Raw genomic sequence first — 25,452 nt, forward strand, 5'->3', positions numbered from 1 at the left:
CCAGAGGCAGGACCCCCTTACTTGTAAACATGGAGGGGGGTCGGAAGTGATGTCGCCCTTGCTGGAATCGTGGTGGGTGGCAGAAAGGGGAGTGGTCCCAAAAAGTGGTGGAACCAAAGGATTGTCTCGGGTGGGGTGAAGTTGTTATAATGTTGATTTCATATTAATGGTTATGTTAATAAAAGCTGCGGCCGCTTAATACCAAGATTACAGTGTAACGTGCATTCATTTCGGGATTGGAAAATGGGGGGGATTGTGAAGGGAACTAGAACGGAAGTCACGGCTCCCAGACTCAATTACTGTCACATTGGTTTATAGAAATATCAGTAGATTAAAACATTAATATCAATAAACATATAGAAACATAGAAATGACGGCAGAAGAAGACCAAACGGCCCATCCAGTCTGCCCAGCAAGCTACGCACTTTATCCATTTTTTTCCCCTTTTTTTCTCTCCCACCTGTTACTATTGGCTTCCAGTACCCTCCAGCCCTAATTCCCCTCCACCCCACCACCAATTTAGAGAGCAGCGCCATATCTGCATCTTTAATGTGTTTTCAATAATATTGAAAACACATTAAAGAAAATAAAATCATAAAGATCAATAAAATATCAATAATAAAAGACAATAAAGGTAAATAAGATCATTTGAACCTCAATTAAACTTATACTCGTATTTTAAAAATAAAAATATACAATATAAGTGGTTAAAAAACTTAAAAAAACACAATCTTAAACTAATATTATAAACACAGATAGTAAAAACAAATAAATAACTAATTATATAATTTTATAAAATGGGTAGAGAAAGTATGAGTGTTCCTGCACTACAAATATATCTGTGTACTGAAACATTCACATGCATTTTCAGGGCAGAAATGCATAGTAATTTATAAACTGCAGCTCCCACTATAAAGTTTATAAAATACTAGCATTAATCTATGTGGGCCCACTTACACAAACAAATGCTGTACCATGGACAGTTTTGAAAGGTGAGCTCATTAGAAAGAGAAAACTAAAGCTCTCTGTGTCTATACTGGACTGAGTTTAATAATGTAAATAATTTTAATGGTAATTATGAAACATTTCTGTTTTGTCATACTGTTCACTGTTAGTAATGTTTGAAAATTCATTTGATCATCTTTAGGTAATGTTGTAAATGGAACGATTGGCAAGCAGATGGTTGACATGCTGGTCGAGTCTTCTAACAACGTAGAGATGATCCTTAAGTTTTTTGACATGTTTTTAAAACTCAAGAATCTGACAACTTCTGATGCTTTCAAAGAATATGATCTTGATGGCAAGGGTATTATTTCCAAGAGAGACTTCCAGAAGGCAATGGAAAGCCATAAACATTACACACAATCTGAAACTGAGTTTCTGCTGTTCTGTGCAGAGACCGATGAGAATGAGACTCTGGATTACGAAGAGTTTGTGAAACGGTTCCATGAACCTGCCAAAGACATTGGTTTTAATGTTGCTGTCCTCTTAACCAATTTGTCAGAGCACATGCCCCATGACACCCGACTGCAGACCTTTCTTGAACTGGCAGACAGTGTACTTAACTATTTCCAGCCATACTTAGGCCGCATAGAGATAATGGGCAGCGCAAAACGCATTGAGAGAGTTTATTTTGAGATAAGCGAATCCAGTCGAACCCAGTGGGAGAAACCTCAGGTCAAAGAGTCCAAAAGGCAGTTTATCTTTGATGTGGTAAATGAAGGCGGGGAAAAGGAAAAAATGGAGCTGTTTGTGAATTTTTGTGAGGACACCATCTTTGAAATGCAACTAGCCGCCCAGATCTCTGAATCGGACTTGAACGAGAGGTCATCAAACAAGGAAGAGAATGATAAGGATAAGCCTGAAGTGCAGGACCCTAGGATGGGTTTCTTTTCTACTGTAACACTCAAGTCAGCATTAATAGCTCTCAAGTACAATTTAATTACTCTCATGAGAATGCTCAGTATAAAGAGCCTTAAGAAGCAGATAAAGAAAATAAAGAAAATGACCATGAAGGATATGTTTTTGGCTTTGTTTTTCTCTTACTGGAGTGTAATGATGGGCCTTTGGCACTTCACTACTAGTGTCTGTAGAGGCTTCTTTCGCCTCACGTGCAGTTTATTGCTGGGAGGAAGTCTGGTTGAAGGAGCTAAGAAAATCAAAGTGACTGAGCTTTTAGCCAACATGCCTGACCCCACTCAAGATGAAGTGCGTGGTGAAGGTGAAGAAGCAGACAAACGTTACACAGACACATCTTTACCCTCAGAGGACTTGACAGACCTGACAGCTTTGACAGATGACAGTGATTTGCTCCCTGATATATTTGGCTTAGACTTGAAAAGGGAAGGAGGTCAGTATAAGCTGATTCCACATAATCCAAATGCTGGCTTGAGTGATATGATGAGCTCCCCTGCCTTGCTTCCATTACCTGATCTACAACAAAAAATCAAGGTAATATATCCATTTCAATTTTCCTGTATTTAAATATATGTAATTGAAATTCACTCCAAAGCTATGCAACTTGAGGACAATTTTCAAAGTTATTTTGCACACATTTTCATAAGTACACATGTAAATTCTCCCTCCCCCCCCCCCCCCCAAGATTTTTCATGCACATAATAGTAGGTATAATTGCGCGCAGGTAAATTTGGTGGGAGTATTTCCCCTGCAAACATGCATCCAAGAATTTGCATATTTGCACCAAATTTAGGGGAGGGGGGGTTGTTGAATAATTACCCCCAAAATGCCATGGTTTGATTAGCTTTGATTTTGCTTAAACTAGTGGCTCTGAATTTTCTTTTGATGCTTCTCATACCATTAATAGTACAGGCCTTAGCACAGGGATAGGCAACTCTGTTCTTGTTATCAGGATATCCACTTAGGAGTGGATTTTCAAAAACATATACATTCATGAAATGCAATTTTACATGTGTATATATGCCTTTTGAAAATTACTCTGGAGGTTGTACATGTAAATGTATGTGCGGAAGCAATTTCACACATACTCTTTTGTGCACTTGAAAGAGATGTCCTTGGGGGTGGACTTAGGGCAGGCAAACCATTTACACACATATTATCTAAATTCAGAAGTATGCACTTATGAAAATTTATACCTGCTCCCATTCAGACATAAATGTGCATGTGTATGCACATTATGTGAATGATTTTCGAAATGGACATATGTGTGTGAATTGGCTTTGAAAATTATGCATACACAAGCGCTATGTTACAAAATTGGCCTCAGCAATATGCATGAGATATACAGTTGTGCTCATAAGTTCACATATCCCTGGTAAAATTTGTAAGATGTGTAGCATTTTAAAAAACACAGGTGATCAGACAAAACATGTCTGTTATTTTAAATGTGTTTCAAATTAAATTATTATGCATCATAGAATAGCACAATCATTAAACAAATCAAAGCAATAAAGGAAATAATAAAATGGTCCTGTTCATAAATTTGCATACCCTTGAATGGTTGGGCAGATAATATACACTCAAGTTGACACCACAGTTTGAGATAGCAATGAGGGGTAGGTAGCCACACCTGTGCTTTGTTTAATTGTAATTTGTTTGTGTATAAATAGTGAATGAGTTTCATAGCTCTTGAGAAATCTTTGTGCATTTCATCCAGAGCTGCACTGACTTTGGTGATTACTGAAGCATGGGAAAAGTAAAAAAGCTCTCAAAAGATCTGCAAGCAAAAGTAGCTCAACTTTATAAGTCAGGAAAATGATATAAAAAGTTATCCAAAGATTTGAAAGTGCCAAGAAGTGGAAAATTATGGGTTCAGTTAATACCAAGACACGGTCAGGTAGACCAGGAAAGATTTCAGACAGAACTGTCAGGAATATTTGCCAGGATTCAAAGAAAAACCCACAAATATTGTCTTCTGAAATATAGGTGTTATAATCCTGCACGTAGCCAGAGCTACGGGCAGCCTCTCACCTCCTTCTTTTTCCTTCTTCAGTGGCCCGGAGGTCGCCGACGTTCCCCCTGCGCAGCCAGAGCCGCTGCCTGTCCCATGCGGCTCAGAGGCCGCTGACGTCCTGGAGAGTACGGGAGGGAAACGCCACCATGCCTTCCATGCGGCTGGAGCCGCCCGGGTCCTGTCCTTGCGGCGAGAAGGTCACCGACACTCCGGCTCCTCCCTGCTTCGCAGCTTGAGCCGCCGTGGTCGGTGGCGGGCCCGCAGCTGCCGTCACCCCTCATGCGGTCCAGAGACCACCGACACTTTCATCTTGCTCGGTGGCAGGGAGCCATCTGGACCTTGGCATTGTGACCAGGAGGCCACATCAGCACTTCTATGCGGCCCGGAGGCTGCCGATGCTCACCTTGTGCCTTCTGTGGGGAAGGACCTTCATCCTCGGTCTCGTTTGCGGCAGGTAGCCGCCCTCAGCTGTTCCTTCATGGCAGGACGCCGCCGCTTCAGCGTCAAGGCCTGTTCCTGGCCTAGCCCTCTTCCTGCACTGCGTCTGCAGCATGGCCGCTCTCCAGGGTAGTGCACTCCTCTCCTTAGGTGCGGGGCTGCGCCTCCTCTTCATATTTAAAGGGCCAATGAGGGAGTGGTGCTCCTGTGACATCATTGTGGGAGTCACCTCTTCAGCCCTACAAAAGGGTCCTGCCTTCATTGCTTCGTTGCCTTCGCATGGAGCCAGTCCTCCTTAGGACTTCTCTTCCATCTTGCTTCTCATTGGCACTCTGTTCCATGTTGGAATTCCATGTCTTCATCTTCATTGTGGTCTCTTGTCTGAACCTGCATCTTCTTCTTGTCAGTTCCAGTCGGATCCTGTGTCCTCTCGTCCATATTCTGATGTCTCTTATGTTCGTCTCGTCAGTTCTAGTCGTCATGATGTTTTCTTTGTCCTTTTCCTCAGATCTGCTGATGTTCCGTTTTTCAGATCTTCTGGGCTTCCGATGTCTTCTCATCCTGATCTTCAAGTATGCGGATGTCCTCCACTATGGCAGCATAAACCTACAGATGATCCCGACTTTTATTCTCCCAGCATCAGCTTCCATACTCCAAGTTCGCTCGAGCACCACACCGAGTTTTACTCCGAGCCCCTGCATCCTGAGGGCTTCCTTATCCGGAACCCCAGTTTTAGTCTTCAAGCTTCAGGTGCCATCCTCCGAGTTCACTCAAGCTCCGCGCCAAGCCTTACTCCAAGCCTCTGGACCCTGAAGTCTTCTCCTCATCCTGAATCCTGTCCGGACCTTTCCTATATGAATGAACTCTACCTAAAACCTATTCCATTGGTGTGGTCCTTGCCTTGACTGGCTGTGGAAGGCACGCTTCGGTGCAGGCCTTGCCTGAGTCTTCACTTTGATTCTTCGATCAACCTGAGCTTGGAATAGTGTGGTCCGCGACAGCCCTGTTTGGCTGAGTAGGGTGCATGATGTGGCAGTACCTACTCAGTATTCTTCAAGCAACATGTGACATTTTCAGTGTCCTTCTCTTCATGTATCCTGATTCTTCATGTGAAGCCCTCACGTATTCAGAGTCTTCGTGTCAATTCTTTAAGTATCTTGAGTCTCGTCTCAATCTACAAGTCTTTGTCTCAACCTTCAAGTATCCTGACTTTTCAAGTGAAGCCCTCACGTATCCTGAGTCTTCGTCTTCATTTAATGTCTACACCCTTCAGCCTCTGTCCATCCTGTCACATTTGCTGTTCCATATGGCAGGTCCGAAAGGGCTATCGAGTGGCCGGAGGGCTACCCCAGAGACCGACATTGCATTGCTGGTCTCTTTGATACGTTCTGGTTCGGCAGAGATCGGGGTTCTACATCTTCAGCCTGAGCTTGGACACTCCTCGCCTGCCTTGGTGCTTCCCGGAGCTCCTCTGCGTTTGCGTTGTGGCCAAGGATACACAAAATCCCAGAGATGGGACCGATTCCAGAGTTCCCACAACAATAGGCTTCTTTGAAGTAAAGTAATGGTACTATTTCAGAATGCACAATAAGGAGATACTTGAATAAAAATGGGTTGTATGTTAGAGTTGCCAGAAAAAAGCCACTGCTACACCATCGCCACAAAACAGCCTGCTTAAAATACTCCAAACAGCACCTAGAGAAGCCTCAGAACTTCTGGAATTTGGAGTGATGAGACCAAAATTTAACTTTGGGGTCACAACCATAAACTCTGAATTTGGAGAAGCGTCACAAGGCCAATGAAGAGAAGCACACCATTCCTACTGTGAGGCATGACGGTAGATCTCTGCTGCTTTTTTTTTGGGGGGGGGAGGGGGGAGCTACAGCAGCTCAGGGAATTTAGTCAAAATTGATGGCAGGATAAATGCAGCATCTTATGATAAAATATTGGGGGAGAAATTGCATTTCTCAGCCAGGATGCTGCACATGGGGCACACTTGGACTTTCTAACATGACAATGATACAGAACATAAGGCTAAATTTACCCTTAAGCGGCTGCAGCAGAAGAAAGTGAAGGTTCTGAAGTGGCCATCAGCCTTCTGACCTCAACATCATTGAGCCACTTAGGGGAGAACTCAAACATGCAGTTCATGCTAGACAACCAAAGAATTTACAGGATCTGGAGGCTTTTTGCCAAGAAGAATAGGCAGCTTTAGCAAATGAGAAAATAAAGGGCCTCATTCACAACTATCACAAAAGCCTGCAAGCCATCATTGATGCAAAAGGGGGCAAAACACGATATTAAGAACTATCACAACATGTGTTAGTATGCAAATTTTACATTTTATATGCAAGTGGGTATAGTTAATGGAAATGAGGATCTGCTAACTTGAAATGTTTTTATGAGAGAGAGAGACAGAGTAAGAGGGGACATTTTCAATTCGGGGTGGGTTTGGGGGGTGGGTTGGATTTGAGGGTTGAATCAATGAAAGGCACATACAAGAGGAGCTAATTACTATTTGCAGTTAATTCCTCTGACTGTGCATGTAAAATCACCCCTCAAATCCACCCCGCTATTTCTGCTATATTTATATTATTTTGATGAATCTAGGGTAAGACAATAACTTTAAAACAGTATACGGGTGCACATGTACGTACATATGCTGGCTCGCATCCAGAGATGCAGCCATTTTATCACATACGCACATATATGCAAGCATGCTATAAAATAGGCTGAATGTGTGTACATGTATGTACAAATTTATATGGAAATGTGCATTGCCTGTAAATGCTGCCTCTACCATGTAATTTGGGGGACGTTAATAGAAATGCGCTCCGACGCAATTACCAGTTAAATCACTTTCTTTCCAGTTCATTCAGGTAAGGGATAGGCCTTCGTAACCCCCCTATTTAAATAGCCTTCCTTTTCCCCTCCTATCCCCAATCCTTTAAATTCTGGGTGACATGCCTATATATTTTTTTTTAGGACTTACACGCCATCCACAGCAGAAGTAAAGTTACATGGAATGGAACCTCAGCGCACACATAAGGCCTGATTTTTAATCACCCACACGCATAAATTCTGGGGGTTATGCGCACGGCCGGGCCTTGCGCACGCCACGCACATTTTAGAAGGGGCCTGGCTGCGTGCGTGACTCCTGTTATGTGCAAAAGTGCCGGGCCAAAGGAGAGGGGCGGGGCTGGAGACGGCCGGTACAACGGTCATTTGCCACTGTTCCAGAGAAGGGACTAACGTCGCACGCAAGTTGCTACTGCTCCAACGAAGCAGTAAGCAACAAAATTAAAAAAAAAAAAGGTAGGGTAAAAGGTTTAGGGGGTGGGAAGGACAGAGGAAGAGGGAGGAAATATTGGCAGGGAGATAGGGAAGTTGCCTCCCAGTCCGCTCCTTAATTGGAATGGAGTGGAGGGAACCGGGAGAGGCCCATTCTCATTGCCACGCAAAATTTGATAAAGTCTATCCAACTTGCGCGCGCTGCCCACACATACGTGTGCGGTTGACAAAATCTGGCGCATATGTGCGCGCTGCGACCTTCTTTAAAAATCTACCCCATAAGTTTTTATGTGCCGGTTTCATTCATAAATCCAGAACGCCCTCTCCCCATCTAGACCACGCCCATGCCTCGCCCCTTTTTTGGACTTTTTCATTTGTGCGCATACTTTGAGATACGTGCGTACTTGGGCGGCTTTTAAAAATCTGCTCAGTGCATGTCAGATGGACATACTTGCATATTTCCCAGTTTTGGCTTGCATTGGGCTTTTAAAATTCATCTTTAATGGTATGCAAACTTTTTAACAGGACCATTTTATTATTTTCTTTATTGCTATCGTTTGTTTAATGATTGTGCTATTCTGTAATGCATAATAGTTTAATTTCAAACATTAAAAATAGCAGACGTGTTTTGTCTGATCACTCAAGTTGTTTTTTTTTAAATGCTACACATCTTACAAATTCTGCCAGGGGTATGTACACATATGAGCACAACTGTGTTTTCATGCACTGCCTCTATTTTATGCAAATGTATTTCATGCCTATTCATTGTGGATGTCCTGAAAGCCATACCTGTTTGTGACACTCTAGGACCAGAGCTGCCTATACCTGCCCTATTGCAAGGTGGCTTAAGCAACACAAAGGCTGTGTTAATGACAAATTCATCATTGTAGGCAAGTGACATCTGACTATGCACGTGCATCTGACAAGGAATGAGCTCTATCCTCTTCAAGCAAATGTTAATGTCTTTTTTATCTATTTAGCCTGGGAAGTCTTTTTAAATTATAGCATTCCATTCACACAAATAATTATTCTTTAAACTCCCAGAATACAGAATTCAAAATGTCCAGATGAATATAAATAATCTAAAAGAAAATAAAAATGAAAAAAAATGATGCATCTGATCTTTTCATATTAAAAAAGATTCCCCACACTTTAGTTCTTTTGATTATTTTGGATTATTTGTTTATTGTGATATATTTGATTGGACCAATGTAAGAATAAGCCAAGAAAGTGAAGCCTTTTGTGATTAGTATCTTGGAAAAAGACTTAGCAATAATACATACTTTCTTACTTGATGGTCAATTCTAAAAAGGTTTAACTGGCTTACTTTGACTTCTCATTTTCTCCCACTGACTGGCAAAATTTAACCACCTGAGCTAAAAGGTGGACAAATAGAGGTAGATTTTAAAAGGTGCGTGCGGGAGTAGATTTGTTCGTGCAGCCCGGCGCGAACAAATCTACTCCCGATTTTATAACATGTGTGCGCTGCCGCGCGCATGTTATAAAATACAGGGTCGGCGCCCACAAGGCTGCACAAAATCGGCAGCCTGCACACGCCAAGCCGCGCAGCCATCCTCCATTCCCTCCGAGGCCTCTCCGAAATCGGAACATGGCGCACAAGTTACGCCTGCCTCAGGCAGGCGTAACTTGTGCGCCATGTTCCGGTCTGGGGGCTGGTCTGGAGGCCACGGCCACGCCCCTGGAACACCCCTGGGCCGGAACCACGCTTGTGGCCCCGCCCCCGGAACATCCCCGATGATGCGCCAGCCGCGACACGCCCCCGACACGCCCCCGACACGCCCCCCAGGAAAGCCCCTATGCAAGATAGGCTCAGCGTGCGCAGGGGGTGGAAGGGGCAGCTTTTTGTGGGTTAGGCGCATATACCTTTGAAAATCTGCCCCATAGCCTAGCAAAAAGAGTGCAGCTCCAGGAGCATTCCTGGGCTGGGCTTATACTAAATTGGACAGCGCGCACTGACTAAGGTTAAGCAGGCAACCCCAGCTACACTAATAGCTGTTCTAAATCTAACCAGTCCAATTTTGGATGGTTAGATTTAGGTGAATATTTAAGTGAAAATTCAGACAGTTAGGTCTGAAGACTGACTTGCTGGCTTCTAAGCCATTAATATACCTACTACAAAACTGAAATGTTTTCAGTCATGGCACTTAGAACAAGTATTCTGTTCATATATTTAACATTCAGGAGGCCTGTCTCTTTCTACTCATTAGAAGGTCAAACAGTATTACTTTAATTTCTTGTTCTGTTACTCACAACAGGGGCAGACGGCCAAAGAAGATGAAAGGAATGAAAAAGAAGAAACTAAAGCTGAGCCAGAGAAAGCTGAGTATGTGTACCTCAATGTCTGTTGGGGTCTCCAAGAAAATAAGTTTGCTTATTTCTTTTATTTAACTTCTTTGTTCATTTTTTCTTCTATTATTGTTGAAGTTTATAAAAGTGCTTTACAAAAAATGAAAGCAGTATGCTGTAAGTTTAACAATAAAAAATAAAGCATCAGCTCACAAAAACCATGAGGAAAGCATATTTGTAAGTTTTATACTATTTCAGGCAGATATATTTCTAACAATGCAACTTTTACTATACATGCGGAAAGAATATTCTAGAATTAAGAAGTTTAGTACAAGAAAGTCCTACTTCTGTCCTATTTTGGTATACATTACTAAGTAATTATTGTTTGACATAATTATGAGACATTTATAACATAATTTGACATATTTATGAGGTTGATGCTCTGGCTGTTTTGGGCCTTAGGAGATGAATAGCAGCCAAATATTACATTTTCCAGAATATATGTATTTATATTTCATATTTGTGTACCCACTATATATTGTAGATCCTAAAGCAGGTTATAATAAAACATTAAACTAATGTTATACAATAAGCAACATAACACACTACTTTTCCCATAAAAATCTTAAGTACCAACCCTCTCATATGCTCCCAAAAAACCCCAGTACTATTCTTCCCTTTCCCCCATCCATCCCTTCAAATCTTCCATCCCAACCTCCCCCGTCAATCCTCGTCATCCTCCTCCTATAGTTTTCATCCCCTCCTCCATTCTCCCTTCCCTCCCATTCACTTCTCTTATCCCTGCCATAAAAAGAAAGCAGAACTAGGTATAAATTCTGTTTAATTTATATTTGCTTCTTTTAAGCAAAGTTATTCAATCCTTACGTTTTTTGTGCAGATGATTTCTAGTTGCACTTCCCTCTTGGAGTTGAGTGTGGTCTTGGTCTAAAGGCATGTTCATTGGGAACATGTTGCAGTTAAATACAACAAAAATGGAAAGTCCCTTGGACTTGGGGCAGTCTACGGCAATCCCAGACATTAGAACTATTTCATTAGATTATGAGTTTTAAATTTGAACTTGGTAAACAACTGCTTCCCCTTGTTCCAGTGGAGGTTCTGTGCCAATCTCGTGGTGAGATTGATATGACAAAGGTTTGTGCAGAATGGGATGTTGTAAAAGATAAATTAGTATATGCTTACTGCCTCTTTGATTGAAGCTTTGACAGGGGTAATTAATGTGCCTCTAAGTATTTTATTTATTTATTTTTATTTTATTTAGAAATTTTTTTAATATACCTGCGGAACATTATAAACATCACTTCGGTTTACAATAAACAATAATTCAGCAACTAGTTTTACAATATGTCGGTTTTCCTTTGGCAAGACTACATATTCCTTTATAATACTCTGTTAGTGGAGGAAGAAAGACCCATGCGGTGCTCTGAAAGATATTGGCAGAACTGTCCAAATCCTCAGGCCAGAGAAAAATGTCATTGCTAGATTGTTGCTAGACTGTTGTATAAATGTGAGTTTGCTACGTGAAAGCTTCATTAAACAGCCTTCATGAACTCTTTTCGGATGGTTTCCCATTTGGTCGAGCCCCCACAGAATGTGAGGAGTTAGATTGGAGTGGACTGTTGACACTTTTTCCAAACATTGCAGTAAAACGTTGTCTATGATTTGTAAGGCCATTAATAGTGTTTTTGGTAATTTGGACTCTGCCCCAACTATTACAGCCCAGAACCTGTGATAAAGTAGGATACATTTTCTGCAGCTGTTTCTGCTGAGATGAGCGTAGCAGTATCTAAGTAGCAATCTTTTTTTTTTTGCCCTCTTGATGTTTGACCAGTATGATTGCTGGATGGGTTAAGATTTTTTTTTTTTTTTAGATATTCTAATTATGTTAATTTATTCTTGGATGATGTGGTTCTGGATCAATTTAAAAAGGCAATTGTTTGTCCTATCCTAAAGAATGGTTACGTTCCAGTCAATTAACCTTTGCGTTATAGACCTATCATAGTTCTTCCATTTCTTGGGAAAGTCCAGAGAAAGAGGTGTTGACCCAACTGATAGATTTTTTTCAATGAAAATAGGATTTTGAATAATCATCAGTGTGGTCTTCTGTGAAGGCCACAGCACCAAGACACAGTTTCTGTGGGAGATTTGATTTTAAGTGAATTTGATTGGAGACATTCTATCATTGCTGGTTTTTTTGGATGTATCTGTGGCTTTTGATTCTATCTCGCACCCTGTATTTTGTTTCATATTGTTTCTAAAACAAAACAATAAAAAAACACACAAAATGTCATGTTTTAAACAAATTTTATTTAGAGGGAAATTTTAAAAGCCCAGCACGCACTTTAATTAGGGGATGCATGAATAAGTCAGGCATGTGTGCACCAAGCAGAGTTTAAAAGCCGCCTGGATATGTGCATATCTCCCACTGCATGCACATCTCTAAAGATTTTAAAAAAGGGGCAGAGTGTGGGCGGAGCATAGGTGGGGCATGTGCATTTCAGGGCATGAACTAGAGATGTACGCATAAATACTTACGTGCCCTGCCTCATAACTTTACTTCTGCTAAAGAGGAGGTGTAAGTTAAAAATTAAAGAAAACTAGGCAGATCTGTGGGGTTTTAAGGGTTGGGGTTAATTGGAAGAAGTGAAAGGCTATTAAACTAGATGGGATTTGGAGGACCTCTCTCTTAACTGGGTGAACTGAGGATGAACTAGTAAAACTGGAAATGGCGTCAGCATACCCTGATTAATGCTGTAGAAATGAGATTTGCGCACACATGCGCATGCCCACTTAAAATTCAGTGCACATGTTTGCGCAGCAAGACTTTTGTAACATGCGCATATATGTTATAAAATGTACGCATCCCTGGGTGTGGGCTGATGTATGTGCATAAATGTGTGCCAATGCATCAGTTTGAAAGCTACCTTCCCTATATGCACTATTTGGTTTAGTGCATACTATTAAATTGTGTTCACAAACTCAAATTATGTGCACTAAAATGAAAAATGTAAATAAACAAAAAAAAAACTAAGAAAAGCAAAAATAAATGGGAAAAACTAAACAAAACCAAATGAAATAAAAGTGAAACATCAGGGCCTGTTAGAGAGATAAAGTTGCTGGATGGAATAAAAGACAGTTTATGGAGCAATTGGTTCAGGAAACGAGGAGAGAGTGAACAATTTTAGATCTAATTCTCAGTGGAGCACAGGATTTGGTGAGAGAGGTAACAGTGGTGGGACTGCTTGGCAATAGTGATTATAATATGATCAAATTTGAATTAATGACAGGAAGGGGGGACAGTAAGTAAATCTACAGCTCTAGTGCTAAACTTTCAAAAGGAAAACTTTATTAAAATGAGAAAAATAGCTAGAAAAAAACTGAAAGGAGCAGCTACAAAGGTAAAAAATATGCAAGAGGCATGGACATTGTTAAAAAATACCATCCTAGAAGCACAGTCCAGATGTATTCCACACATTAAGAAAGGTGGAAGGAGGGCAAAACAATTGCCGGCATGGTTGAAAGGTGAGATGAAAGAGGCTATTTTAGCTAAAAGATCTTCATTGAAAAATTTGAAGAAGGATCCAACAGAAGAAAATAGGATAAAGCATAAGGGCTGGCAAGTTAAATGTAAGACATTGATAAGTCATGATAAGAGAGAATTTGAAAAGAAGTTGGCCGTAGAGGCAAAAACTCACAGTAAAACCTTTTTAAAATATATCCATATCAGAAAGCCTGCGACGGATTCAATTGGACCGTTAGATGATCGAGGGGTTAAAGGAGCACTTAGAGAAGATAAGGCCATCGCGGAAAGATGAAATGATTTCTTTGCTTCAGTGTTTACTGAAAAGGATGTTGGAGAGATACCCATTCCAGAGAACGTTTTCATGGGTGATGATTCAGATCAACTGAACCAAATCACTGTGAACCTGGAAGATGTGGTAGGCCTGATTGACAAACTGAAGAATAGTAAATCACCTGGACCAGATGGTATTCACCCCAGGGTTCTGGAAGAATGAAAAAATGAAATTTCAGAACTATTATTAAAAATGTGTAACCTATCATTAAAATCATCAGATGTACTTGAAGATTGGAAGATGGCCAATGTAACCCCTATATTTAAAAAGGGATCCAGGGATGATCCGGAAAACTATAGTCTGGTGAACCTGACTTCAGTGCCGGGAAAAATCATGGAAACTATTATAAAGAATAAAATCACAAACATTTAGATAGACATAGTTTGATGGGACACAGCCAACATGGATATAGCTGCACTGGGGAAAGTGCAGAGAAGGGCGACCAAAATGATAAGGGGCATGGAACGGCTGCCCTATCAGGAAAGGCTAAAGAAGTTAGGGCTGCTCAGTTTAGAGAGGAGATGACTGAGGGGGGATATGATTGAAGTCTACAAAATCATGAAAAGACTTAAATAAGTTAATGTAAATCAATTATTTACTCTCTCAAATTTATTTATTTATTTATTTAAGGCTTTTATATACCGATGTTCCTGTACTAGTACATATCACGTCGGTTTACATAGAACCAAAGTTAGAAGGACCAGGGGGCACTTCATGAAGTTAGCAAGTAGCTCATTTAAAACAAATCGAAGAAAATTATTTTTCATTTAGCACATAGTTAAGCTCTGGAATTCATTGCCAGAGGATGTGGTTACAGCAGTTAGTGTAACTGGGTTTAAAAAAAGGTTTTGGATAAGTTCCTAGAGGATATATCCATAAACTGCTAATACAGTAATTAATAAGCAGTAGTAGCTTGAGGTCTGTCTAATGTTTGGGTACTTGTCAGGTACCTGTGACTTGGATTGGCCACTGTTGGAAAAAGGGCTTGATGGTCTGACACATTATGGCATTTCTTATGTTCTTATGTACACCCCTACTGTTCAGTTTTAGAGGATAATGGAAATAGGTATTGGAGGTACCCTTTTAAATGTCCTGTTTCTTTCTTGTTGCAATAGCTGCTAAGCCTGACTTGTGTCTGAAAACCAACTGTGAGAGTTTGCCTCAGTGCTAGAGAAGCACACCATGAGGACTAGGAGTGCATGTCTATTTCTCACCAGCCAACATTTGCTAGATTTATGAAAGACCTTATGAATCTGAAATCTCCAATGAATGATCCATCCGTTCCTTGGGATTTGAATGTAGGTTTTGATCAGCTAGTGAAGCCTCCTTTTGAACCATTAATATCAACAAATCTAAGATTCCTCTCCTGAAAAGTTCTATTTGTATTAGCGCATATTCCTACTCAAAGAATAAGGAAATTGTAAGCCCTGGTCTTAAACACTCCATATATTGAAATCTTCCACAACAGGTCAGTTTTGAAGATGCATCCTAAATTTCTATGGAAATGAAGAAAAGAGTACATGGAGTAACTTGCTTATCCATCAGTTTCTACTCTTTTACCAATAAGTCTTGACACTGTTGATGCAAATCTATCATTGCTCTCTGCTTCAACAGCAGGGGGAAAGGAGGAAATGGATTCATACAGCGACCAATGAAGACTGTGACTTTTATGGTCTGGGGAAACAAATATGGGGTAACTTGCTGATGTTGTGGTTACTACCCTTACGGCTCGACTTTAAAAGGGCCACACATGTAAAAAACAGGGGTTACGCGTGTGGACGGGCCTTGCGCGTGCCGCAAGCATTTTAGAATGGTCCTGTTCATACGCCTAACCTCTGTTACGTGCCAAAGTGCCGGGCCCTGCAAAAGGGGCAGGCTGGGGGGCGTGGTCTGGGTGGGGAGGGGGGGGGCTGGTACACTGCCATTAGCCGCTGTCCCAGGGAAGCATGTGCCGGCAGCTGGCCAGCACATGGAGATTACTTCTGCTCCCGGGGAGCAGTAAGTATTAAAATAAAAAAATTAGAGCTAGGTAAGGTTAGGTTAAGGGTCTGGGAGGAGAGGGGAAGAGGTAGGAAGGATAGGGTTAGTGATAGGAAAGCTCCCTCCAAGTTCACTGATTAATTGCAGCGGACTGGGAGGGACCTGGGGGAGGCCCGATTGCGAGGCCGTGCATATTTTGCTAAAATTTCCCCCCTTCTTGCACATGCGAGTCGCGGGCCGCCTGCTTGGATTTTAAAATCTGGCGCGCATGTGCGCGCGGCCATTGGATTTTATAACATACGCGTGCATGTTATAAAATCGGTGTATCCATGTGCACGCTGGGACCCGCGTGCACATGGACGCATGCATGTGGGTCTTAAAAGCCACCCCTTAAACAATAACACTTGATAAGGTTGATGCAAATCAGACATTACTTTCTGCTTCAACAGGGAACTGGATTCAAACAGCAACCAATGAGGAACCTGACTTTTATGGTATGGGAAACCTATAAGCATGGGGTAACCTACAAGGCGCAACAGATATTACCATAAGCTTACTGGACAGTCTGGATAAACCATTTGGTCCTTTGCTGCCGTCATTTCTATGTTTCTATCAAAAAGGATCTCTCAGGTTTATTTAAATTAATCTGACATATTGCCCACATTTTTTCCAGACTGCATGCCCATGAGGGAAACCAAGCTCCTTGTATGCTGGACTTCAGAAGAGCTTTATTATTCTATTTAGAGAGAAAAAAACCTTACAGAAAGTCTTCTCAACTCTTCATTACTTTGAATCCAGTTACATATGCAAGGAGTATCAGTTACAAAGAGAATGTTATTGACATGGATATCTGATGGCATCACATATTGCTCAATTAATCAGATCTACATTTTAAGTGAAAGACCATCAGTTTAGGGCTACCATAGCTTCCTTGGCACATCTTTTTCTGCTTCTGTAGATGATATCTGTAAGGCTAAACTTTCTACTTTGTCATCCATATATACTTCTACAACTCGTTACTGCCTAGAAAATGCCTCCCATCAGGAAAGCAGTTCTGAACAGGCAATTCTTAAAAGCATATTTAATGAATCTCTTTAACTGCATTGTCGAACCATAAGCAGTAATTATAAGTTGCAAAACACTTCTACAGTTCTCAAATAAATTAATCAAATGCAACTCTCCACTAAGGAGTCCCCACTTTGTGGCTGACTTTATCCTGCTTGTCCACAGAGAAAGCAAAGTTGATTACCTGTCCTTCATAGAGAACAGCATAAATCAATCATACAATCCCTCTCACCTCCCCTTAGAGTTGAAGAATAGCTTCACAGAAACACTGAGGAGATTTGTGTGGCAGGCAGCTGCATGGAAAGGCCCGCAAATGCTCAAAGTGAGCTCAATGACAGCTTTTCTATCCCAGCACTGTCAGGATGACATCATCCACTTGTGTGGCTGCTTTATCCTACTATCTATGGAGAACACTGTTACAGATAAGCAACTTTGCTTTATTTTTCTGAGATTCCAGCAGAAATCAAGATAAGGTTGAATCATAGGATCCTAACAGCAAAGGTACTACCTGAGTTCTGACTCCAAAATCAGGAGCCAGGGTCTGGATGTAAACAAGACAGACTTGAACAGGAACAGGATATCTTATACGTGAACCAACTATATTCTGCTTTGGTTGAGCCCTCTGGTGCTGGTGGCCAGCAGGACTTGGACAACAGGAACGGAAAACAAAAGGAGACAAGGACACACCTAAAACATGAAGGCACCCACAGGAGCAGAAACCAGAAACAAGAAGGAGCTCACTGAAATAATGCAGGATACTCAGAATAAAACCCAGAAACGGACAGGAGCATCGGAACAAACTAAGGCAAAACAGCAATATAGGATATATATGCTCAAGAATAGGACCCACATAAGACCAGAAATTAGGGCCAGAAGGACCAGAGCTTGAGCATACGAGGAACATGATTTGCACCAAGATTAGCACCAAGACTGGGACCACGTTCTGGCAGAGTGCATACTATGAAGCCAGAATATATCTAAATCTAAACAGGAACAGCATGACTGTTGGTGGCAATACTGGCCCTAGAGCTGGGAGGACTAGTCAGAGCATCTGCACAGCAGGTCATGTAGGCAATCCAAGAGACCTAGCAAGGCCCTCAGCTGGCAGGCGGTAAGAACTGCCCAACAAGTCCTCACAGATCCCAATTATTGATAACAGCATAGAGTTCCCTGAGCTTAGGAAAAACACAGAAAAAACCTCCAGTTTGATCCTATGATAAACCAAGTAGTACTCATGAGCCCTGAGTCCATCAGTATAGGATTACACAGTTAACTTTAGCCAATTAAAGTTTCCCAGTTTTGAATGGGGATTGGTCCCTTCACTGAGAGTGGTTAGCAAAGGGACTAATTATTGGTCTTTTTACCCAGAATGATGTGAATACATTAATATTAATATGTCAGGAGCTGTCAGCTCTACTGCATTTAAACATCATTATTCAAAGGCATTTAGCCAAATAACTCACAAGTTATCCAGCTAAATGGTAAATTTTTGAATATTGATCCTCTTATCCAACTAGATTTTAGCTGACAAGTCATTATTCGGCAAAAAAATAGCAGGATAAAAAAGGGTATTCCGAGGGCATTTTGGGGTGGGATAAAGTTATCCAGCTAACTTAGGAACCGATGCAATACAGTGTGCTCAGCCGAGCGCACCGTTTAACACGCAGTTGGACGCGGGTTAAATAGGCGCTAATCCACCCCCTAATGCAATAGGGGGATTAGCGCCTATTTAACGCGTATCCAACGCGGAGTGAATGAGATAGAGCTCATCACATGCAAATGCATGTGAATGAGGCTATTACTCATTCACTATGCATGCAATAAAATAAATGTGCGTCTCAGACATTTATCGCTCAGATATTAACGCCTGCCTGGAGCTGGCATTAATAGCTGATCGCATGTAAAAGAAGAACAGAAAAGCAGAAAAAATTGCTTTTTTGTACTTCTTCAGTAAAAAACCAAAAAAACCCAAAAAATACCTCAGCAGACTGCTGAGTTATGAAGTGCATCCGTTTTCATTACTGGCAGACGGCCGGTTATGAAAACCGATGCCGAGTTTACCGGTGTTGGTCTTCCGAACCGGCGGCCGCCACAACCTCCTAATTTGCCTATTGCATGGTGCCCCCCTTGCCGGCGCCATGCGTGCATTAAGAAAGTAGGCACTGAAAAGTCAGCGCCCACTTTCCGTGAAAATTATTGCATCAGCCCCTTAGCAATCCTAGAAGTGCTAGGAGTGGGTAAGAGACTTCCATTCCTGGCTGGGGTTTTTTGGATTCAGGGGAGATATCCTGGGAGTTTGAGGAAAGGGAATTCTGGTGTATGGATTAGATATTGTTGGTGGGTGGCGAGATGGGAAAGGAGAGGATTATCTTTTGTATGAAAACACAGAGAAGGAAAGGGGCTGGCCTTGGGGCACTAGCCCCCCTGCTTAATTTATTTTAATGTTGGGGTTGGGGTGTGAGAGGGAAGTTGGGTGCTACTGGCCTAATTATTTGAAACTGTTTTCTAGGTTGGGGAGTTCGGAGTTCGGGCCTAGATTTTATTTTTGCCTGTCGTTTTGCTGCCTCTTAATCACATATCTTTTGAATATACCTGGTTAAATGGCAAATAATCCAGCCACACACAGTTGGACAACTTTGAAGCCTAACTACTTATATTCAAACACAGCCAGCTAGGTTTTTAAGATATCCAGCTACCTATAGCCACATAACTTTAAGCGCATATATTCAGTGGGAAGTTTATTTAACTGAAAACCAAGGACAAGTTATGCAGCTATCTTTAGCTAGATAACTTGTCAGCTTACCAGCCTCTTAGTATTCAGTCCATAGGGCCACTTTTGGAGGTTCAAGGAGGGGGATGAGAGTGGATATTTGTCCAACACTCTTTTTTAAAGGTAGGGAATCAGGGTGGGTGTGAAAACTAGCACATGCTAGGCATTTTTTATTTAAATTGTCCTGCTAACTATAGGACAGCTATTTTCTGACCAGAGTTAGCTGTATAATTTTGTCTGGTTAGTGCTGAATATTGATGCTAGCCATCTAAATTTTAGCCATGTCCCCGGAATCCTCCCCGCACTTCCTCTTTTTATTTGGATATATTTTAGCTAGGTAATGACTTAACTGGATAAAATGTAGCTAGTAGATGGGGGAAATGTTTAGATGTCATGTTTTGTCCAGCTAACTCCAACAGTTAACTGAACAAAGGCTTTGAATATCAACCTGTGTTGATGGGGAAAAAGTGGAAGAGGGGGTTATTTTACTTTTGGAAGCATGTTGACATTGGATGCCAGCAGTTTCATATGGCCTTCAGCTTATAAAAGCATTGATTGTTTGTTTTCTGTCTGAAATAAACCATTTTGTTTGTGTTAGTTTGGGGGATTTCCTCACTGATCCTATCAACCTGAAGGGAGTAAGCGTTTCAAAATATATACAAATGAAATGGCATGGAGATAGCAGTGTAGGCACACATTTTTTGCATCTTTCCCTTAGATTGTGCTGACTCTGTGCGACTTCCCCACCTTTTTTCCCACAATATATTTATTTTATTTATTTAACATTTTTTATACCGGGATTCATGTAAAATTTTACATATCGTCTCGGTTTACATTGTAACTGAAAAACAGGCATGTGAGAATGCAATTACATAGAACAGGGCATAAAACTTGGATCAGAATACATGGGGAAACTTGGTACATAATAAAGGGGGGAAAAAAACACATATTTGTATTATTGTGTGCATATATTGTTATGCATATGTTATGCAATATGCATATATTGTTATGCATATATTGTTATGCATATGTTATGCAATATGTTATGCAATATGCTATGCAATATGCAATATGCAATATGTTATGCAATATGCATATATTGTTACTATTACTACTACCTTTTTAATTTATGTTATTTATTGTTATTTATGACCTCTTGTTACCTTTTCACTTGTTAATTGTAAACCGACATGATGCGATACCCATCGCGAATGCCGGTATAGAAAAACTTAAAATAAATAAAAATAAATAAATATATTTAATATGAGCGACATAAAACTTTGGGGTAAGTTGATGTAGAGAAGGGTTATTAAAATGTAAGGGTGGCATGATTGGATAGTCTTAATTTAGCATGAAGGCTAGTGTGATGATGTTGAGGTATGTTGTTATCATAATTGGAATGCTTGCTCACACTTGCTAGCAAACACTTTTGCATGCCGGCCTACCTGAATAGGTATTCACCTCAGCCTCCTTTCCACCCTCAAACTGGGTTATTCAAGCTCATTACAAGATTTCAGCCCTCTAAATAGTGATCATGCCTGTAGGAAATAGTGCTGTAAATCTAAGGGGCAATATTTGTGACATTTACATTGGCTTTTTCATTCCTAATGACTGTATTATTTTATAGATTCCCAGTCATTCGTGCAAAAAAAGCTGTAAAATTGCATTTGCATTATTTTCTTTTTTCCCTTTACTTTTATTAAATTTGAACAAACAATTCAAACATTACATATTTGAAAGAAAAGAAGGTTATACAAGCACCATAAAGGCACAAAATATACAGTACAATGCAAACTGAGGTACAGGACCCACAAAAGACTACAATATATTAAGGGTGGGGGGAGAAAAAGGTATTGGGAAAAACAACCTACAATATAAGAAAACAGAATACAAAGGATCACAGCCTAAACAAATCTGCCTTCTCATATAGAGCGAACGCACTGAGAGGGCAAGGAAGCAGCATTGGATCAAGCATCGATGAAATCCCTCAGCTGAGGGGGTTCAACGAAAGTATATCTAACAGCATTCAAAACTACCAAGCACTTGCAAGGGTGTCTAATTATACAAGAGGCCCCCAAAGAAATGACTTCAAGTCTCATGGCCAAAAATTTGCTGCTTCATTCCTGCGTTACCCTAATAAAATCTGGAAACATCCAAATCTTCCCACCCTTAAATGAAGTTTAACAATGAAGAAAAAAGAAATGAAGAATATGGGTCCTAATTTGCCAAAACACAAACAAAACCAACAAAGTATCTCAGGAGAAAGCCTGTGTCCAAGAGTTTTCCAGAAAGTCAGTTAAATTCAAAAGGGTGCTCTGTTCTCCTTTATCCAAATTCTCCCTGGCAGATGGTAAATAAAAGATTTTTAGAATAGGAGGCAGTGCTGGTTCAGAAATTTGTAACATATCTTTCATAGAAGATTTGAACATCTCAATAAATGATAACATAGGCGTTTGAGGAAAATTTAGAACACACAAAAACAAATTCTAGGCAGAACTTTCCAAATTTTCTGGCCTGCGTAAAACAGAAGTTAAGACCACAATTTGTTTGACTTATACTTCCTTAATATGGGAAACAGAGGCCTCCAAATTGGAAATGGTAGTTGATCTTGATTGCAAAATTTTGAATGAATATCCTAAGTAATGGTGACCAATGAGGAAACAGACTGCTCTAAGGTTTCCATTACATACCAAAGACTGTCTAACGTCACAGAAGCTGGTGCAGATACCACCAGTCTAACCTGGAGGGATGAAATAACTTCCTGGACCTCCTGTGAGCCAATTCCCATGGCCCCTGACAACAAGGAAACTTCATCCAGCACCAAAACTTCAGCCACCGCTCCTCCTGACTGTCTCTCCAGCACATGGGGATGCTGAAACTCCTCCACCACATCCTGATGAGTTCCACCAATAATGGGGAGCAAGGCGATGACATGGTGGCAGCAATGGATTCCTAAGCCATTGCACAGTCGGCAGCACCAGGGGGGGCCTCAGTGTCGACTAATCTACGGGGCTCAGCAATGCTTTAGCCATTGATGGACTGGCAGTGCCAGAACAGGCTAAGTTTGCTTTTGATGTCAGCACAGGCAGAATTGTCGAGAACTCAGGTATGGTGGTCTGCCGGGACGTTCCTGCAGATGGATAATGTCTCTCCATTCCCTTCTTCTTGCCCATAGCCATAGAAGAGGTGTATAACAAACAAACGAGAAAAGTTTACAGGTAAGTCGCAGGAGCACAAACTCGCATGTCTGTTCAGGGTGCCATCTTGACACGTGGCCGCCCCCCCCCCCCCCCCCCCCCCCCCCCCCCCCTTGCTTTATTTTTACAGCATTGATATTATATCACAAATCTATGGCAGAAGTTGATTTGGAATCATTTAATTTATCATTTCTCATGATTTTGCCACAGCTCTTCAGTGGGTCCTTACCAGAAAGAGCTTGGAAACTGTTGACATTCTGAGTTAGAAATCTGGCCTTCTAATATAATCTCCTCTTCTCTTCCGTGCAGTGGCAGTACTTCAGTACTGTTGCAAAGAGAGCAATACATCCGAGATTGCAGTGCTGCTTCAAAGGCAAAAGCTGAGACCAAGGATACGAGTCTGAATGGCAAAATAGTTTGCTGTAGATAATCACTCAGTGTTGCTCAACCAATCACAATATTTAATTTTTCAGTTCACTGCCTTTGACAAACCATTCAAAAGTGTATATTTATATATTTTATAAGTTATCACTGACTTCCAAATGAAGTGGCAATAATTGTGGGTTGAATGTTAGCTGTTCAGTTGGGTAGTTGACAATGACTTTATAAATCACCTAACGATCTATTGTATTTCAGTTGTGTTCATTCCTGTTTTTACAGTTTTCCATTTTTATGAATTGCCAAACTAGCAAACAGGCCAAAATATATTAAGCAAAGTTTTTAATTACTAAACTCTCGCATGAATCTAAAATCACATGCATATAATAAACGTACAATATCAGTGATACTTGAGATCACCAGAAGTATACTGTTATTTGGTGGGTAATGCCAAAATAACTTTTACAGTTATAAAGGCTAGTTTTCAAGTAGTGTGGTTGCCTTGTTAGTCCTCTTGGATGCATAACGCTAAAGGTTAACTAAAAAGTCTGTGAAACCTTTTATTGAATCAATACAAGTAGCAAATGTATTAAATTAGTCCACCTTGTTTGCTGGTCTTTATTTCTACCAAACTCTGGTTACAAACTCTATGCCAGGAAGGATATGCGATTCAGGCTTGCTTTTAATAGATCCCCCTTCAATGAAACTGAAGCTTTATACTGAATTCATAGATTGTTTTTATGTTCCTAGGGAAGAAAATGGCAAAAAAGAAGAAAAGGCCAAGCCAAAAATTAGGCAGCTTCACACTCCCAGATCTGGAGACCCAGATGTACAGGAATCAGCCTTCTGGAAGAAGATCATAGCATACCAACAGAAACTTCTCGTAAGATATTGCCTGTATTAGATAGATTCTTATTTTGTTCATTCTAGCAAGCTATAAAGGCTTCCCCTCAAGTATAATAAGCCAATATTATATGCATATTAAAATACATTTTATGCCTAAATTTGCAGTAGTGGAGGGAGATTGTTTTGATTATAATTGTATGAAAAGAAACTATTTGGTACATGATTCAAAAGATAGCAAATGAATGAAAACTGTGAATCAAAACTTCCTAAGGCATCCATGACATAAAGAATGTCTTTGAAATAAAAAGTAGGGTTTTTTTATGTGTATCTAATGAATGAAGAACTTTATTCCACATATGAAAATGTAGCGCACCTGTTTTAGGCACAGACACTGCATATTTCTTGCTTAGACTCTGAAGTCTGTATTAAACAATGTGTAACTTTAGCCAGGATATTCATTGGGACTTACCCATGTAAGTCTACTGCTGAAAAAACATACCTAAAGTTACCCAGGTACTGTGATTTACCCAACCAGACTCAGGGCCTCATTTTCCAAATGTATCGCACGCGGTAAGGGACGTTTCACACGCGAAATGTCCCTTTTCGCGTGCGATACCAAAATAGGGGCGGAATCGGCCCCGGAAGAGGAGGAGTCGGGGTGTCACCGGGGCCGACTCCGTGACGACGGTGCGCACAGCGAAAAGGTAAGTGCCTTTTCGCTGCCTATTTTGCTCCCAATAGCTACACCTCCTATGGTGGCACTATTGGGTGCGAAACCGGCAGCGATCGCACCGCAACGGTGTGATCGCTGCTGGCTAGCGCAGACCCGCCCTCCATTTCGGCCCCCCGCCCCTTATCTTCTAAAGTATCACAGGCCTGCAATACTTTAGAAAATGAGGCTGTAAGCCCCCTAAATTTATTCAAATAGAAATGAATATTAGTGTTACCTATTTAAATTTAGGTCACACTCTTGGAATTCCCTTCTTTTTATCTGGAGAAATTTTAGCCAGATAAAATGATACCTTGGTAAAATTTCACCATTTGGCATGGCAGGAAATATAAATCTCAGGGTTTGTCCAGGTAACTTAAAAGTTATCAGGCAAACTTTTTAATAAAAACCTCTCTATGTACTTGTTCAACAGAGATTAGTTTTTATGTAATTTTGTAATAAAATGTTAGATTTTTCTGATTGTAATTGGCAAGATGACAGATTTGGATTAGGAAAAAATTAAACTAAGTGAGTCATGGGATTGAAGGCAATGTTCTATTGTGGATTGAGAACTGGTTAAAAGATAGAAAAGAAAGAGAAGATCTAAATGGTCGATTTTCTCAATGGAGAAAGGTGAATAGCAGAGTGCCCCAGGGATCTGTACTGCA

The 25,452-nt window shown here is 40.8% G+C and overlaps 1 protein-coding gene across 1 annotated transcript in view; it reads left to right on the forward strand.

The window, feature by feature from the left end:
- RYR2 (ryanodine receptor 2) overlaps positions 1-25,452 on the forward strand; it is a 1,771,220-nt gene that overhangs the window by 1,542,649 nt on the left and 203,119 nt on the right. Inside the window, 3 exon segments of the mRNA XM_029593907.1 lie at positions 1,148-2,451; positions 9,937-10,004; positions 23,980-24,112. Of these exon segments, the coding sequence (XP_029449767.1) occupies positions 1,148-2,451; positions 9,937-10,004; positions 23,980-24,112 (1,505 nt within the window).

The sequence above is a fragment of the Rhinatrema bivittatum genome, chromosome 3 (assembly GCF_901001135.1).
Source record: "Rhinatrema bivittatum chromosome 3, aRhiBiv1.1, whole genome shotgun sequence".
Classification (NCBI taxonomy): domain Eukaryota; kingdom Metazoa; phylum Chordata; class Amphibia; order Gymnophiona; family Rhinatrematidae; genus Rhinatrema; species Rhinatrema bivittatum.